The 18,819-nt window shown below is 35.8% G+C and overlaps 1 protein-coding gene and 1 non-coding gene across 2 annotated transcripts in view; one reads left to right on the forward strand and one right to left on the reverse strand.

The window, feature by feature from the left end:
- The window catches only part of FAF1 (Fas associated factor 1), a 394,652-nt gene that overhangs the window by 241,329 nt on the left and 134,504 nt on the right, over positions 1–18,819 (reverse strand). Inside the window, exons 5-6 of the mRNA XM_033115190.1 lie at positions 17,783–17,874; positions 10,006–10,097 (exon numbers count right to left, since the gene is read on the reverse strand). Coding sequence (XP_032971081.1) covers positions 10,006–10,097; positions 17,783–17,874 — 184 coding nt within the window. The remainder of the gene's footprint in view (positions 1–10,005; positions 10,098–17,782; positions 17,875–18,819) is intronic.
- LOC117027890 (small nucleolar RNA U13) lies at positions 9,075–9,177 on the forward strand. The gene has a single exon (XR_004424011.1). It is a non-coding gene; the product is annotated as a small nucleolar RNA U13 (small nucleolar RNA).

Here is an 18,819-nt window from a genome sequence, read left to right on the forward strand (position 1 = left end):
TGATCAGAACCCTAGAGGAAAGAATGAATGGCGTTATCGATGCCTATGAATCTAGAAGAGCCTCTATTTTCTAGCAGCATCTGAGGTCCAGAGCAGAGGCGTGACCGGCCCTAAGTAATGCAGTGATTCTGTGGCAGAGGTGGCGCTGGAACTCAGATATCTGGACTCACTATTCCTTAGTTCCTTCCACAGGCGTGGAAAATACCACGCCCTACCTTTGCTTAATTCAAGGCTACTGTCACTTGCTTTCCCAAGTACAAAAAAAAGGCCATACATTTTCAGTGGTTTACTCAACCGTTACAGGAGTATCAATTAGCACCCTGAATTTATTCCTGCTTTCACAAATAGCAACCAATTCAAAGCCGTAGTTAACAGCAACTTCACAACTCAGAGGCCACACACAAGGACTATATGCTTGACTACATGATTGGAGCTCAACAACACCTCCACAGAATTCATTAAAATATTAACTGGAACCATTCTCCCAGTGTAAAAAGGTCAGAGTTCAACAGCAAGACTCCATTACCACTTGTAAAAAGGACAACTACACACAAAGCATACCTTATTTTCTATCACTTTGCCATAAAAATTAAGAAAATCTATAAAATTAAAATGACCTGGACATTTTCATCACTTATTAGAATGCAACCAAAGCAAAGTTGAAAGACTGTCTTTTATTACCAAGTCATCCTCTCAGCCCTTTTCTAGCAAGGTGATCACTAGTAATACCAAAATCCAAAATGTTAAACCTTATCCAACTGGTATATTTACCTATGGCCAGAGGGCTTTGGCACTAGCTATTTCCCTTACCTGGAATACTCTTCATTTGAATGGTTCCTCAATCGTTCATGCCTCAGCTTAAATGGTACATTTCAGACAGGCCTTTTCAGACCTTACAACCTACAGCAGTCCCTCAATTACCTTTTTTTTCTGGGGGGGGGGGGAGGGGAACAGGACTTTATTGGGGAACAATGTGTACTTCCAGGACTTTTTCCAGGTCAAGTTGTTGTCCTTTTGATCTTAGTTGTGGAGGGCGCAGCTCAGCTCCAGGTCCAGTTGCCAGTTGTTAATTGCAGGGGGCGCAGCCCACCATCCCTTGTGGGAGTCAAGGAATCGAACCGGCAGCCTTCGGCGTTAGGCGCACAGATCTCCAACCGCCTGAGCCACCGGGCCGGCCCCCTCAATTACTTCTTATCATGTCAATTCTCTTTTAGTTTTCTGCAAAGCACTTATTATCATCTGATATATCTTTCTTGTTTATAGCCTGTCTCTACATCCTACCCTACCTCTACACATTTTATATTGTAAACCCCATGAAAGCAGGCACCTTGTCGTCTCGTTCCTCACTGACACCTAGAACAAGGACTTAACACATTATAAGATGGTACTCAAACTATGTCTGGTAACTGAGTGAATAACTGATATCCTCCCTGAATAACATGATAAATGGACTTGCCATTTATCTGAAAAACACTTTATGATAAATTTGAAAATTAGCATAAGAGCCAATGAAGACACTACAGGTATATGGACCAAAAATCACATTCCTCAGTTAGTCATGAAATTTTTCATATTCATTACAACAACTGTTTGCTTAGCAAGGGCCTCTATCATAGACGACACTTGCATGAGCTCAGGGAGATGCTCAGTAGAATGTTCTTGCTCTTTACAACTCAGGATCTGATTGGAATGAGGATAGCCATATACATAAAATCATACTAGGGAAACCAAGACTCAAAGGAAAGCGGTTGCCTGAGACCACAAAACCAGTGGAGGGCAAATACAGGACTGAACAGATTTGACTATAAAGCCACAGCTCCTTCCATTACTCCACACAATGATGGGGAAAACCATAAGGAACAATGGACAAAAATGAAGGCTAAACTGATGCCAAGGAGTGGAGACTGTCTAGCTCATTACATTTATGGAACACTTATAAGGGCTTCTGCTCTCCAAATACCTAAATCTCTGTTCTGCGTGATGCTTGCTATCACATCATTAGAACTTTAATCCTTAGCTTTGGTCTCTCATAAGAAGCAAGTATCCTGGAATGTCACTTTACAGTTTTCATTCCACAAATATTTCCAAGTATATGTTATGTTTTGGGTTCTCTTTTAGCTGCTGAGGTTATAACAGTGAACAAAAAACAAGTCCCTGATTTTTTTGTAACTTTACATTCTAATGAAAGACAACAAATATGAATATATTACTAATATTACTAATATAATGCATTGTAATGATAAAGCAAGATAAAGGAAGAGGGTATGGTAGAGGGGCTGTTTAGACAAGGGGATCAAGAAAAGCCTCTCTGAGGATGTGACATTTGAGTAGAAGCGTGAATAAAGTGAAGGAATGAGTGAAGTTGATAACTGGTTGAAGATCATTCTAGGCAGGGAAATAGCAGTGTAAATGCCCTGAAGTGCAAGTACACTTAGAATGTTTAGAGAAGAACAAGAAGACCAATGTGGCTGGCAAGCTGTGAGCCAGAGAGAGAGTAATAAAAGAAGAAAAGGAGAGCAAATAGGACAAGATTATGTAAGTCCTTTATAGGCCATAGTACTTATAGGACATAACATTTATACCTAGGTTTATGTTTTTCTAATACAACAAGTCCTCACTTAATGCTGTCGATAGGTTCTGTGAATTCAAGTAAAACGACATATAACCAATTTTACCAAAGGCTGATGTAAACAAGAGATAGGTTCCTATGGCATATTAACAGCTTTAAAATGAAATGACATTGAATGGAAAGACGTTATTCAAGGACCTGCTGTGCAGAGTAAAGTTATTAAGTATCTCTAATCTTCTAAAAACAAGAACCTAAACAAACTCCCAATAATGTTTTCTCTTCATCAACTCACCATTATTACCCCTAAATACATTTCCCCATCTGCAAAATGTGAGTAGTAATACCTATTTATGTTTATTGTGAGGATTTAATAAAATACATACAAACGGCTTGGCAAAAAGCCTATCTTCAGAAGTGGTAATTGTTGTATCACTGTCACTTACCAAATACTTTTAATTTCATGCTGCCTGAACATCCTTATTCTTGTAACTATGGCCTATTTTCTATTTCAGTGTTATCTATAATTTGCACTTTGTCATCCACTATTACTATAACAGCTCTGAAATCCAGAACCTAGAAATGTTCTCTATTTGTTCCAATCTTCTATTCTTCTACCCTTCCTACTGTTTCTAAACCTGCTAGCTAACTTCATTTCAACACTTATTCTCAGGACTCCACTCTGCCGCCCTGCTATGAACTGAACTGCTACCCCCTAGAAGTCTGATGTTGACATTCTAACCTCTAATATGGCTGTATTTGAAGACAGTTTTTAGGAGGTAAAGTTAAATGAGGTCATAGGGTAGGATCCTAATTCAACAGAATTGGTGTCTTTATAATAAAAAGAAAGACCAGAGCTCTCTCTGCTATGTGAGTACACAGCGAGAAAGCAAGCCAGGAAGGGAGCTCTAACCAGCAAACAAACGTTGCTGGAACTTTACAACCTCAAGAACTGTGAGAAGTAAATGTCTGTTTTTTAAGCAACCCAGCCTACGGTATTTCGTTATAGCAGTTTAAGCTAAGACATACCCATAGCCTTGTTGGCCACTAGCCCTTTTCGGAACTCCACTCTGCCGCCCTGCTATGAACTGAACTGCTACACCCTAGAATATTTTTAATGGTAAAATATACCATTTTAAAAAAACCCCAAATCTGATATGAAGAAAGGGCTGGGTGTTCACCACCCAGAAACAGTTCTCCTTCCATGTGATATATAGATGATGTATTACAGAATTGTACACTTGAAACCCCAATAAACTTTAATTAAAAAAAATATATTTACAAGTTAAAAAAAAAGAAAGTCATTTTTTCAAATTTTTCCTACTTGCTGTGTCTCTCTTCATACTTCTAATAATTCTTTTACCCTACTCCTACCTCAACTTCTTCTTCCCTTCACAGTTGAATTTTCTGGAATTAAAGTAACTCCAATTCCTCATTTCTCACTTATCCCTTAAAATTTATATAATCTGGCTCTCACTCTCATCTTTCTGCCAAAAATGATCTCAACAAAGTCATCAATTACTATATGCCAAACTCTATGGCCTTTTAAATATTCATCATCCTACTTGGAATATGCAGCAGTATTTTGCACCCTTGCACATTTGAGGAATAAAACATATAGACAGTAGTACAGCTTTCTCAGGATTAATTCAGTTCCAGACATACGACTTTAGATTACATATGGGGCACACACCAGTGAAAAATTCCATTGGCAACTTGGACCTGTGGGTTTATAGATAGAGATTTGTGAGTCATCTACACATATCTGGAAACTGAACAATTGAGGTAGATATCAGGGAGTAGGCATAGTAACAGGGACTGCTAAAAACAACTTTCGGGAACACCAACATTTAGAGCAGATGAAGAAAAGAGGACCTTACTGATGAATCAACCTGAGTGGCAGACAGAACACCAACAGTGCATGGTATCTAAGGAAAATTATGATAAAGGGTACTACCTCACCTTTCAATTAATTAGTGAAATCTGATTTATTAAAAATGGTTTATACATGTCTTTTAACTGCTACAAAGATTATGATTTAAGAGTTGGCTCTTGAATTCTCAGAAAGCTTGAAATTTTGTTTTCTGAAACACATAATTTACTGTAAAATAATCCTAAATATAATTAAATTATAGCCGCTCATATCATAATTTTGCTGCTCTTGGCTTTTTTTTTTCCAGAAGAGAAACTGTAAATATAAGACTCAATTACCAGGCACCCTCTAGTGGCAGTAAGATCAAGTTAAACAATTTTTTATAAGATACAGTTTAAAATAGAGTTCTCTATATCTACCTTGTTTCCCCGAAAATACGACTTAGCCAGACAATCAGCTCTAATGCGTCTTTTGGAGCAAACATCAATATAAGACCTGGTGTTATACTATATAAGACCCGGTATTATATTTATAGTTATATTATATTGTGATGCGATGTGATGTGATGTGATGTGATGTTATAATACCTGGTCTTATAGTAAAGTAAGACCAGGTGTTATATTGATTTTTTGCTCCAAAAGATGCATTAGAGCTGATTGTCCAGCTAGGAAACACAGTATAGTTCTCACAAAACCTTGAGGATAAAATGGTTTGTCAGTAAATAAGAACATGTTGATATCTACATTTTACTAAATTATTAATAATATACTGTAACAAAAAATGAATTCACATGCTGAAATTCCATGAATATTCTTAAGAATTACAATAAGTAAAATAATGTATTAAAAACAATACTCCCCATTTTATAAATAAAAAGTATAAGGCCCAAGCCGAGCTGAGACTGCAATCTAAAATTCTCCTCATTATATATACCTTGATGTCTTTTGTCTGGAGAGATAGATTGTAATTACATTACTTTCCTGATTTGGTTATAATGAATTTTGTTTAAGAATGACATTATAATACCAATGTTGTCTACTCTGTTTAAAGAAAACTGGGGATGGCCAGTTAGCTCAGCTGGTTAGAGCGCCATGCTCTTAACAACAAGGTTGCCAGTTCGATCCCCACATGGGCCACTGTGAGGTGTATCCTCCACAACTAGGTTGAAACAACTACCTGATAGGTCCTGGAAAAACAGACTTAAAAAAAAAAAAAAAGAAAGAAAGAAAGAAAGAGAAAGAAAGAAAGAAAAGGAAACCAGTACTTTATAAAGAAGAACCTAATGTCTGTCATTGTACCGGAATTGGAATGGTGGAATCTAGCAGCAGGACCTAGTCAAACTTCTGCACTGCAATTAACCCGCAGTTTATTTTCCATCTCCCCTCTACCTTCCAACATCCACTGACTCATCTCAGAGAAATAAAACAGTAAAAACAATTAAACATCAAACCAATCACCTAAATAAAATATACCATTTAAAAAAAATCCCAAATCTGATATGAAGAAAGGGCTGGGTGTTCACCACCCAGAAAGTTCTCCTCCCATGTGATATATAATGATGTATTACAGAATTGTACACTTGAAACCCCAATAAACTTTAATTAAAAAAAAATATTTACAAGTTAAAAAAAAAAGAAGAAACAAAAAGAAAGGGCTGGGGATAATATGAACATAAACTTTCCTATTTTCCTCTACCAGTTTCAGAGTTTTTTATTCATTTGTCAGTTCTCAAATGTAACACTAAAAATCAGAATTACCTTTTATTTTCTCCTTTTTAGATTATAAATTAGATTACAAGTTATCTTTCTATGAATTCACCAATTATAACAAAATTCTGGAAAATAAATCAATTTGATTCATTATGAAGTTTAGCACAGAGCAATCTTATGTCTACCATATTTGATAATATGATGTGCTATATAACTCACTAGGAAATTGTTTTTCAACTCCAGTATATAGTTATCAAAAAAATATTTTTATTTGGTGAAACACAAAATGAAAATCACAAGTTAAAAATAATTATTTCCAATAGCCTTGAAGGTTCTGCATAAATTTTGCTTTTTTTTAATTGTCTCCCATGAAATCAGAATTTCAGATATGTATCACATACATAGAAAAAGAAAAACAATCTCTAGTTTTACAGGAAGATGTATTAGATTAACACACTAAAAGAAATATACCTTGGCTTTTTAGTTAGATTTTAATAAAACACTCATTAGTATGATTTTTTTATTAATAGGAGCCTCTACATGCCCCTCCTCCCACTACCCAGCTATTCTGTGCTTTATGTCTTTTGTTTGGCTTTGAATTTTTCTGTCTTTCTTATTGTCCCTACGCAGAAAACAGCATTAGTATAAGTTGGTAAAAATCCATAAAGGCAACTAGGGAAGACTACTTGAACACTATCTGAAGACTCATTCTCCATTAAACACTGCATTTCAGAAGCGCGTAGGCCCCTGTTTGCCTGAGGACTGAGCAGTTGGCAATCAACCTAAGGTCAGCCACATGGCAACGAAGAACATTTCCATTAGCCCAGGAAGATGTTTTTGGTGACTCCATTTAATCGTGCTACTGGAGAGTAATAGATTATAACCTGTGATGGTATCATCTATAATAAGAAACATATATTTGGTCTTGTTCCCCATAAAGAGCTCTTGAAACCCCTGGAATTTCTTAGATAAGACAGATAAAGCTGAAAGGAACAAGTAGTCTTTAGTTAATCATAATAAGCCCCTTTCAATCACAGCTTAGTTTGTTAATGAGGCCACTTTTGGAAACCCCTCAGGATGGAGACTGATTAAAAGGGGAATCAACCTTGTGATTAGGGAGTTGAAACTTTCAGTTACCTACACCCCTTCTTCCCCACCTCTGGGGAGGGGAGAGGGGCTAGAGGTTGAGTTAATCACTAATAAGCTAATGACTTAGTCAAGCATGCCTATGCAATGAATCCTCCATAAAAAACCCTAGCTGAAGGGTTTTAGAGAGCTTCCAGATTGAATTCATCCATGTGCTAGGAGTGTGGCATACCCCAAACTTTATAGGGAAAGTAGCTCATGCATTCAGGATCCTTCCAGATCTCATCCTCTGTATCTCTTCATCTGGCTGTTTACTTACGTCCTTTAAAATATGCTTTGGAATAAGTCAGTAATAGTAAGTAGAGAGACTTCCTTAGTTCTGCAAGCCAGAACTCAGGAAGTTCCAGCAAATTATCAAACCCAAGAAGGAAGTTGTGGGAACCTCCAATTATATAGCCTGTTGGTCAGAAGCACAGGTGACAACCTACACTTGCAACTGCTATCTGACATGGGGGCCATGACCTGTGGGATCTGATGCCACCTCCAGGTAGATACTATCACAATTTAGTTAAATTGTGGAACATTCAGTGGTTGTTGAAGAATTGCCTGGTGTGCAAAAAAAAAATACCCACACATTTGGTGGCCAGAAGTGTCCTGTGAATAGTGCAGTAGATAAAACCATGATTTTCTCCCCTTCCACTACATAAATAGCAAAGATATTTGGTAGTGGTGGGTAAAGGGTTTTACTCAAAGTTTAGGGGCACAGGCCTCTCTATCACACAAAATCACCAAGTTGTATTTAAAAAGAGGAAAATGTGTATAAAAGTGATAAAACTCTAAAAACAACTTAAACATAGTTCTGAAATGACACTGTACTGACAAAAAATATTACTCTATCACTAGCATAACCATTCACTTTAGACTACGTTGCTTCATCTATCAATAATACCATAATATACAATTAAATATTAAAATAATGTGCTCATTCTATAAATGTACTGAATTTCATTATGAAAACTGAAGAAACAATGAGACCCTCTATTCCAAATAGAGAAAAAATCTTAATAAAAACTTTATTCCTAAGAAAATTACAGATTAATATCCTTGATGGACATAGATGCAAAAATTTTCAAGAAAACTAACAAACCGATTAAACACTACATTAAAAGGATTCTACGCCATGACCAAGTGGGATTTATCTCCAGCATACAAGGATGGTTCAACATCCATAAATAAATCAAGCAAGTGATATATCACATTAACAAAATAAAGGACAGAAATCATATGATCATTTCTATAGATGCAGAAAAATCCCTTGATAAAATTCAACATCTTTTTATGATTAAAAACTCTCAACAAAATCAGTATAAGAAGAACATATCTCAACACAATAAAGACTATATATGACAAACCCACAGCTAATATATTTATGGTGAAAAGCTAACAGCTTTTCCTCTAAGATCAGGAACAAGACAAAGTTGCCCACTATCACCACTAGGGTTTCCAGGCAGGAATTCCCGCCCGTTCTCAGGAATTTTTTTTGTTTCCCCTTCCTGAATCCCAAGAAAAGTGGTTGGGAAATCAGAAAAATCGGCTCCTTGAACCCAGGTGATGGGCAGTATCGGCTGTCACTCTGTGGAAACGATTCATCGTGCAGAACAGAAAACAGTTTATATCTCAGGATTCGGGAATGGGAAAGCGAAAAAAATTCCTGAGACCGGGCGGGAATTCCCACCTGGAAACCCTAATCACCACTCCTAGTCAACATACTATTGGAAGTCCTAGCCACAGCAATCAGTCAAGAAAAAGAAATAAAAGGCCATCCAAATTGTAAAAAAAGATTCTTTTGTAGTTCACAATTGTCATGATTGGGTGTTCACACTCTGTGTGACATGTGCCTCCCTCAAGTCTTGGTACAATGTTGGCACATTACCTGTCTAATGTGGAAAAAAAAATCGAGGAAGAAAAAGTAAAATTCTCATTATCTGCATATGACATGATATTATATATAGAAAACCCTAAAGACTTCACCAAAAAAGTATGAGAACTAATAAATGAATGCAGTCAAGTTGCAGGATACAGAATCAATATATAGAAATCGGTTGTGTTTCTATATACCAGTAACAAACGAGCAGGACAATTAAGAAAATGATCCTGTTTACAATTGCATCAAAAAGCATAAAATACTTAGGAATAATTTAATGAAAGAGGTGAAATACCTGTACTCTTAAAACTATTGGACATTGAAGAAAAAAATTGAAAAAGATACAAATAGATGGAAAGATATACCTTGCTCATGAACTGGAAGGATTAATACTGCTAAAAATTCCTTACTATCTAAAGCAATCTATATGCAATGTCTTTCAAAATACCAATGGTATTTTTCAAACTATTCTGCAAAGCCCATGAATTTTCCTCAAAGGTGTGTCCTTCTTTAGCCAGGGGAGAGGCTGGAGTCCATTTATTCATTCTCTTCTCTCCAGGTCTAGTCCTTCCCCAACAAACAGTGCCAATTTTGACTTTTTTACATAATGGAGCTTAGCTAAAGATTTTCTTTGGAAAAAATGATTAAACCACTAAAATCAAAATCAAACAAATAAATTATCCAAACTAAATAATTTGAAAATTTGTATAATTAACAGCTGTTGGTAAGTTACAGGTTCAACAAGATTTTGATTTGATTTGATTTTGATATTTATATATAGCTTAAAGCAACACTATTAACAATCAAAATTTTCATTTCAGAGTCACAGAAAAAGTAAACACCTTACCCAGCATGACTAGATGATGAAGGAGGTGGCAAGTCTGGTGTAAGAACATAAAGACTGTTGTTTTTTGGCAGATGTAGCGATTTTAAGACCATCTGAAAAAGAAGAAATAAAAACAAACAAAAAATGACTGTTGATTGTGCATTAATTTTTTTCTATAGTTCTTAAAAAATTCTCAATATTATAGTTTAACTTTTTATCTTTTGACAATTTCCTAAATCGGGTAATGAATAATTTTGAATCCAAATAACCTTGTTTCTCCATATGTATCATAAATTATCATAAATATGAATTGTTAAAATACAAATTCTTTAGTTCATGAAGAACTACAAATACATAAGAACACAGTAAGACTCATTAATATCTTCATTGGAAAAGTATGTCCTTGCAACTAATATGCACTTCATTCCAGGATCGTTATAGCAAAAATTAGAAATGTAGTTTTTCAGAGATCATTAGACCTAGAAAAGATCATAGAGGGTACCTCAACCCAATGACTTTATAGATGAGGAGCTGCAGCCGAGACGGGAAGTGACTTGGATGAGGTTTCTAGCGAGTGTTATTTAGGTCATTCAGGTCACTTAACTCTTAATCCAGAGAATTTTTTGCTGTTGTTAAAGCACTCTCTCTGGGGTGAATAAACTACTTTTGGGTTACATCTGATCTATTATCTTCATAACCGTACAAAATTTGATTCAATTTCTTTGCCATAAAACTTCTACATATTTTTCAAATTCCCAACTTGATAGTAAATACTTGCTAATATACTTCAAACTTTTTTGACAGCAATACACATCAAGAAACACACTTTTACATCTTTACATCATAACCCAGGACACATATTTATTCAACAGATATTTACTAAGCCACCTACTCCGTGCCAGGATTATTCTAAACAGTGAGGATATAGCAGTGGACAGGATAATCTAAAAACCCTGATCTCATGGAGCTTACACCGTAGTAGGAATAAGTAACCTATATATTTGAGTATTAGAAAGTGATAATTTTTTGAGTAAAAATAAAGCAGGAAAGGAGGGTTAAAGGAAATGAGGTTGGGGAGTTACGTAATTTTAAACTGAATTATCAGGGTGGTTCTCACCTGGAGAATGTGACATTTGAGCAAAGATTAGAAGGTGATGAGAAAATACCATGAGAACATATAGAAAAAGAATATTTCAGGCAAAGGGAATAGTCAGTGCAAAATGCTTAACAAAAAACAAGGAGTCCAACATAACTGAAGCCAAATGAGCACAAGCAGGAGATAGGTCAGAGAAGTAACAGTAATGGCAGGGGCAGGAAATGTGTAGAGCCATTTAGGCTAATGTAAGGGCTTTGACTTTTACTCTGAATGAGAGGGGAAGCTATAGGAGTGACATGACTGAATTCATAAAAGGATCACTTTGTCAGTTGTGTGTTGAAAATGGATGGGGAAGTGTTGACAGAGGAGGGCAGAAGCACAGAGGAGGCTAAAGAAATATACTAAGATAAGGCTGACGAGGGCTTACACCGGTGTTCTGGTGGCAGAAGTGGTACCAATTCACCATAGTTGAACTCTGGATATATTTGTAAGATAGCACCAAAAGGATTTCCTGACAGATGGGATATATGTTATGACAGAAAAGAGTCAATAATGAACTAAAAGATTTTCGAATGAACAATTGGAAGCAAGAAGTTGTCACCAATTGACATGGGTGCAGATGAAGACTTCCATTTTGGACACGTAAGTTTGAAATGTAATTAGACATTCGGTGAAGAAGATAAGTAAGCAATGGATATATAAATCAGGAATTCAGGAAACATGTCTGCATAGAGATATAAATTAGAGATATGAAATTGATAGTGTACAGATGATACTTAAAAGCCACGACACCAGGTAAGACAATAATGTGGTCACTGGTGACTTTGGCAAGAGCACGAGCAGAGCATTAGCTTAGACTGGGCTCAAGAGAAAAGGGAGGAAAGGAATTAGACAACAAATATAGACAACACTTTAGGAAGAGTTTTGTTATCAAGGGGACTAGAGAAATGAAGCAATTTCTGAAAGAGGAAATAGGATCAAGAAAAAAATGGAAGAGTAACATCATGTTTGAATATTAATGGTAACACTCTACTAGAGGAAAATATTGATAATGCAGGACAGACAGAGAAGAGTGAAGTACTGAATAGGCCAGAGAGGATACAGAATGAAATCCAAAGCAAACATGGAGATTTGGTCTTAGATAGGAGTTTGGACAGGCCATGTACAGTAACAGAAGAAAAAGAATAGTATGTGTGTAAGGTGCAGGTAAGTAAACAGAGACTAAGTTAGGAACTTGTGGAAATTCTTCTGTGATTGCCTTTTATTTTGTCAGTGAAACAAAATAGAAAGCAAAGTCATCAGCTGAGAGTGAGAATGGGGGACAGGTGTTTTAAAGGTCTGAGGAGAGGATAAGTATAAAATAGACATTTAGGAGAAAGTGGATAAACCAGGTAAACATACTATGATCGCCTAGAAACATTAAGGGCCCTTTGAAGATCATGGTCAAAAATTTAAAGATACACGCACGATTTTGTTTTTCTCCAGCCACATTTAGCCGTAAAGCATAGGACAGAGTTGGATTTATCAAGGTAAGGATTTTTGTCAAGCTAGATCCATGCAGCAAGAATTGAGGCTATATGCAAGAAAATGATTATAAGGCTGACCGTGAGGTTTAACCTACTGTAAGGAAGGAACAGAGGACATGAAAGAGGTAATCATGAAAAGATGGTAGAAACAATGGATTGGAGGTATGAATGAGGCTAAGGATTGTTGGAGTTAGGATACTAACAGAAGTGAGCTAGAAAGATGAGAGATGATTGAGAAGAAAACGAAAGCTTGAAATTAAGATTTTTTTCACTGATGTGTGTTATATAAAACTGAAAACAACAGAAGAACAAGACAAACAAATGAAGAAACAAAAGCTCATAGACATAGACAATAGTTTAGGGGTTACCAGAGGGTAAGAGGGGAGGGGGGGTTCTGAAAGAAGTTAAATGGGGTCAAATATATGGTGATGGAGGAGATCTGACTCTGGATGGTGAACACATAATGTGAGATATAGATAATGTACTACAGAATTGTGCACCTGAAAACTATGTAACTATGCTAACGACTGTCACCCCAATAAACTTTAATTAAAAAAAGAAATTAAGATTTGAGAATTGTTGTAATTAAATAATAAGACCATGAGAAAATATGGCTGACAGGATGAAGAAACAAGTCTTTGAAGGAAAGAAGTTCAAGAAACTAAGAAACCAAGGTGTTGGAAGAATCATTTAAAAAGATTCAAATTACTAAGTGTTAAGGCAGATAAGCAATTATAAACCAGCAACTAAAAACCATCAGGAAATGAGGGGAGATGACTTCAATAGCAGGTGATATAATTTTTGACATGAAATTCAAAGCTGAAGGTTTTTAGAGAGGAGGTAATAACGTCTGGAAGTGGAAATTAGGAACAATGAGGACATACAGTAGACCCCTGATCTGTGGAGGATACATTCCAAGACTCCAACGGGATGCCTGAAACTATGGACCTGAACCCTACATGTACTATGTTTTTTCTGTACACACATACCTAGGATAAAGTTTAATTTATAAATTAGGCACAGTAAGAAATTAATAACTAATAACAAAATAGAACAATTATAACAATATACTGTAATAGAAGTTATGTGAATATGGTCTCTCTCTGTCTCTCAAAATATATTATTGTACTGTACATATAGTACAGATAAACTGGACAAAGGGATGACTCATGTCCCGGGGGGACACGATAAGAAGTGAGAGATTTCATCCCACTTCTCTGAATGGCGTGAAATTTAAAACTTATGAATTATTTATTTCTGGACTTTTCCATTTAATATTTTTAGACCATGGTTGACCATGGGTAACTGAAGCCACAGAAGGCGAAGCCATGCGTAAGGGGGGATTACTGTATATATTACCAGTTAGTCCAGTGATATGATGGTTGCTAGAGAAAAGCAATTAACACTGAGAAAGCTACAGAGAAACAATGTTCTCAGAAGATAGATTTCAGTCAGAGGAAGATGGTGAAGAAAATGTGCAAGGAAGAGGTTGACAACAGAAGAAATTTTACTAATGATGAATTAGTTCTACAGGGCATGGCAAAAAGGTTTGAGGCGTTGGAGAGGAAAAAGGATAGAGAAAGACATGAGATGTGCAGAGACTGGAGATTTGAGTGAAGGGAGACATGGAAATCTTACACTCCTTGCAGGGACTGGCATAAACAGTTGGAAAGGGCATAATGAAATTAGTCCTGGTTGAATCAAAGCAAATAATAATGTCAAGGTTGAAAGTGTTGGCAAGTAAGGTGGAGTGATGTCTAGGAATTTCTTAACCCTGCAGATGGAAGTAGGGACGAGGGCTGATCTTACCCAAGCGTAAAACATGAGAAACTCATTCTTGACCCCTCCATCTTACGAAGTGCACAGTCGTACTCCAAGGGCATTAGGATTTACTCTTGACTCATATTAGTCATGTATTAAATAAAAACAAATAACCTTACTATTTGCAACACACTCTGACATCTTTGATCCTATTTTTTTTCTTTCCAAATCTGGCTATAACCCACTCAACTTCAGAACATACTAATGGTTTGTGACCCATGGTTTAAAAAAAGAAAAACAAAAACAAAAAACAAACAAAAACAACCGTAGGAGGCAATTACTTATAATTTCAGAATCTACCGGGAGAACTTAAAAGTTCTGAATCTTTATGTCAAATATATGTTAAGTCCTTTTGAAATTGATCTGTGTTACCTCTATAGAATTAACATGCAAACAAACCAAACACATTCATGTTAACATAGGAAGATTATTTTTACCTTTTTATCTTTCATTATTTTATATTGTAGATTACAGATCAATGCTTAGTCTTACCACTTGATCAAGTCAGTATCGTCCTTTTACCATGCCATCATCCAAAGATTTTACACTAAATCTTCCCCCTCAAACCACATATGGCATGATTAAATAAATGGATACTTTAAGTCATTTATTCATTCATTCCATGAACATTTATTTGATGCCTTATTATATCAGGCATTGGATACACAACGGTGAAAGAAACAGATGTGGTCCCTCTACTGAAGGTGCTCTGATGGAGAATAATGGGATGGGAGCCAAATTTTTTACAAACGCCTGTTCAAGAAAATAACATTTAAACTGAGACTTGAAGGATGAAAAAGAGCCACCCATATGAAGAGTTGGAGGTAAGGCATTCCAGGCAGTTGAATAGCATCTGTCAGGTAAAGATATAAAGAGCTTGCACCTATTAGAAGAATTCAAAGGAGGTATGGAAAGCAAGGGTAAGAAAGGCTGAAGATGAGGTTGTAGTGGTGAACAGAAGGTAAATAACACAATGCCTTTAAACCATGGTGAGTAGCTTGAATTTTACTGAAAGTGCAAAAAAAAAAAAAAAAGCTATAATATGTCTTAACAGAAGAGTGATATAATTCCATTTGTTTTTAAAAGATTACTCTGGCTGCTGTGGGGAGAATGCACTGGAAAAACCCAAGAAAGGAAGCTCAGAAAACAATGATGAAGCTATTACATCGGTCCAAGCAAGAGATGTTAATGGCTTGGATTAGGACGTGCAATAAAAATACTGAAAAGTGCCCATGGTTGAGACATATTTTGGAGATAGAATCTATAGGATTTACCAAAGGATTCAGTGATGATTTAACTGGGAAACGACTGATACCCACATTGTTTAACTGAGCAGGGGCTACATAGTGGTACCATTTGTTGGGGAAGACCGTTAGAGAAATGGCACGTGAAAGAAAATCAAGAGCACTGCTTTAAACATGTCAAGTTAAAGATACCAGTAACAGGACAGCTGGATGGCTCAGTTGGTTACAGCGCAGGCTCTGAACTACAGGGTTGTTGGTTTGAGTCCCACATGGGCCAGTGAGCTGCGCCCTCCACAACTAGATTGAAGACAACGGGCTGCCACTGAGCTTCTGGAGAGGCGGCTGGATGGCTAGAGCGTGAGCTCTCAACAACAAGGTTGACAGTTCCCGCATGGGATGGTGGGCACCTAAGGATTGAAAATGGCAACTGGATTTGCAGCTGAGCTGTGCCCTCCACAACTAGATTGAAGGATAACGACTTGGAGCTGATGGGCCCTGGAGAAACACACCATTCCCCAATTAAAAAAAAAAAAAAAAGATACCAGTAAGGTACGCACAAAAGTGAATTACCAATTTGGACATGGGAATTTTCACAGAAGTATAAACTAGAAATAAAAATTTGGGAGCAGTCAGAAAATTAAAGGTGTAGGAATAGCAGAAATCACGTAGAGAAAAAAGTACATGGAAATAAGTAACTGAAAATATTATTGGCAATACAGACTATGTTCAAATATTACAACATATAGTTTTAAGTACATTTTCAAAATGACCGCCTTTCTCTTCACAAACTATTGAAAATGCCATGCAAGTATGATTTATATCCATAGGTTTCTCAATGAATGAATAAATGATATAGCTATGTAAATGATTGCATTTTGGTGTTTTACTTCTGTCAAAATTGTTGATTTACTAAATCAGCACTTTTAATCCACACTTCAATTAGAACAGCCATACAGCACAGCAATAGCGGTCAGCAAATGATGGCCTATGGGACAGATCCAACCCACTGCCTGTTTTTGTATGGCCTGTGGGTTAAGAAAGGTTTTATGCTCACTCTTTCACATATGGCCTATGGCTCCTTTCACGCTATGACAGCAGAATTAATTAGCTACAACAGATACAATATGGACCACAAAGCCTAAAATATTTACTACCTAACTGTACAGAAAAAGTTTGCTGACCCTTAAAATAGCACATCACTAACTTGGTACCTAAATTTATAAACATCTTGCCAACCTGAAATTCCTATAAACATCTTGAAATACTCAGAACATCTCCATATATCAAGGGAATCCACATGTAAGTATTTAAAAGCACAATGTCTACCAGAAGCCATTGACGAAGAATTGAACCTAAGTTGAAGATTCTAAGTTTAAGCCTGGATACTGAAATATCGACTCAGTAGCTAGTGTGAAAAAATTTAATAATATTTCCACCTCAAACATCTACAACTTCAGAGTTAACTCATTTCTTTCAATCCCTCCCCCCTATCTCTGTCAGAAAAAGAAAAAGTGTGTGAAATATTTAATACCTAAGACTTGAGAATAGCAGCTACTACCTTAAAATTAAAACTTTTAAAAAATTCTTACAATTCTTAAAATATAATTCATTCTATGTACCTGCCACTAACCAAATAAACAAAGAAAAATATTATTATTTAAATTTTCCATATTTAAAATTTTTCCTATTATCATCTTTGTTCTGTAATCAATACTTGGCATACATGTGTACACTGTGTGTGACTTCCTTTAGGCCAATAAGTAATTGTTCAATAAATTTATTATTCCAGGGCATTACTGATATCCTGTAAGATTTGAGAAAAAAGTAAGTGCTCTCTAAAACGAGTGCTAAACTAACTCATATAAAATAGTTAGAAATAGGAAAAACATGCCACATAGTATTTTCATTTGCATAGTGTACTCCTTTAAAACTATGGTTTTACCATAAAAATGCTATGGTTTGAAAAACTTTGTCTGCTGATTCCTGAAATTAAGTTATTATTACCAAATCTACTCCTGTCATATGTAAAAACATTAATAAAAACCAATTTTTACACATCAGTTAGTCAACTGAATAATTTAATTTTATTTCTAGGTAGCTAAGAAACTCACACTGTCTTCCACATCTCCAGTCTTCCAGCCTTTTAACAGCATTTTAGACACAGGTATCTGAAGTTCATTTTCTAGAATCTGTTTAATTTCTCCTGTATAAATTAAGAAGAGACCAAATGTTACTAACAAAATAACGTGATCAACATTTGTCCATATCCAACACTAGCATTCATATTTGACACATGGTGCACAGCCAATGACATTGTCTGATGAAAGAGCAACAAAAATTTCAGTAGTTCTAACTTCAAATCTGGATCGAACATGTTGCCCCTTTGAAGAACTCAACATTAGTTATGATAAAAGACTCTACAATTAATTAATTAGTTAATTAATTGCATAATTTACCAAAAAAAGATATCAGTGATTGGGGGTTTTAAGAGAAACAACCTATTTAAACCAATCAACTCATAATACCTGAATGTGCTCCGCATGTGGTAGGAATAGCAGGTAAAGTATAATACCTGAGTCATTATAGTATAGAAGCAGATTTTGGAATGAAGATTTGGGTTGAAGTCTCATCTTGAAGAAATCCAATAACTGTCTACTCTTAGTTTTTGCATCTATAAAACAGGAAATAATATTGCCTATCTTCTCTACCTTTAACGTCCAAGGAAGAAAGTAAGACCAATAAAAATAGCTGAAGAAAATAAAGCCAATGTATAAAATCTAAATTAAATTGCGTTAAAGAGAAAAGCAATAGAATTTCAAAAAAGGAAAAAAAAAATGTGTTGGATCAAATAGAGAAGGCTTTGTGAGAGAAATGAGACTTAAACCCAGCTGATTTTAAACTGATTTTAAGACCAAGCTTGAAGTATAATAACTGGGTTGTGAAGGAAAGCCAAACCAAAGGCAAGGATATTCAGTGAAGTCAAAAGACTGAAAGGTGAAAATGCAAAAATAAACATGATGCTAATGAGAAATAGTGAGGAATCACAATTTTCCCAGTGCTCCACAAATTATTTTTCAGGAATCAAGTCTACTTATAAATTAATCAGCTAATTTCTACAGTGTACGAAACAGTTTGTTCAATGAGAATG

The sequence above is a fragment of the Rhinolophus ferrumequinum genome, chromosome 9, assembly GCF_004115265.2.
Source record: "Rhinolophus ferrumequinum isolate MPI-CBG mRhiFer1 chromosome 9, mRhiFer1_v1.p, whole genome shotgun sequence".
NCBI lineage: Eukaryota > Metazoa > Chordata > Mammalia > Chiroptera > Rhinolophidae > Rhinolophus > Rhinolophus ferrumequinum.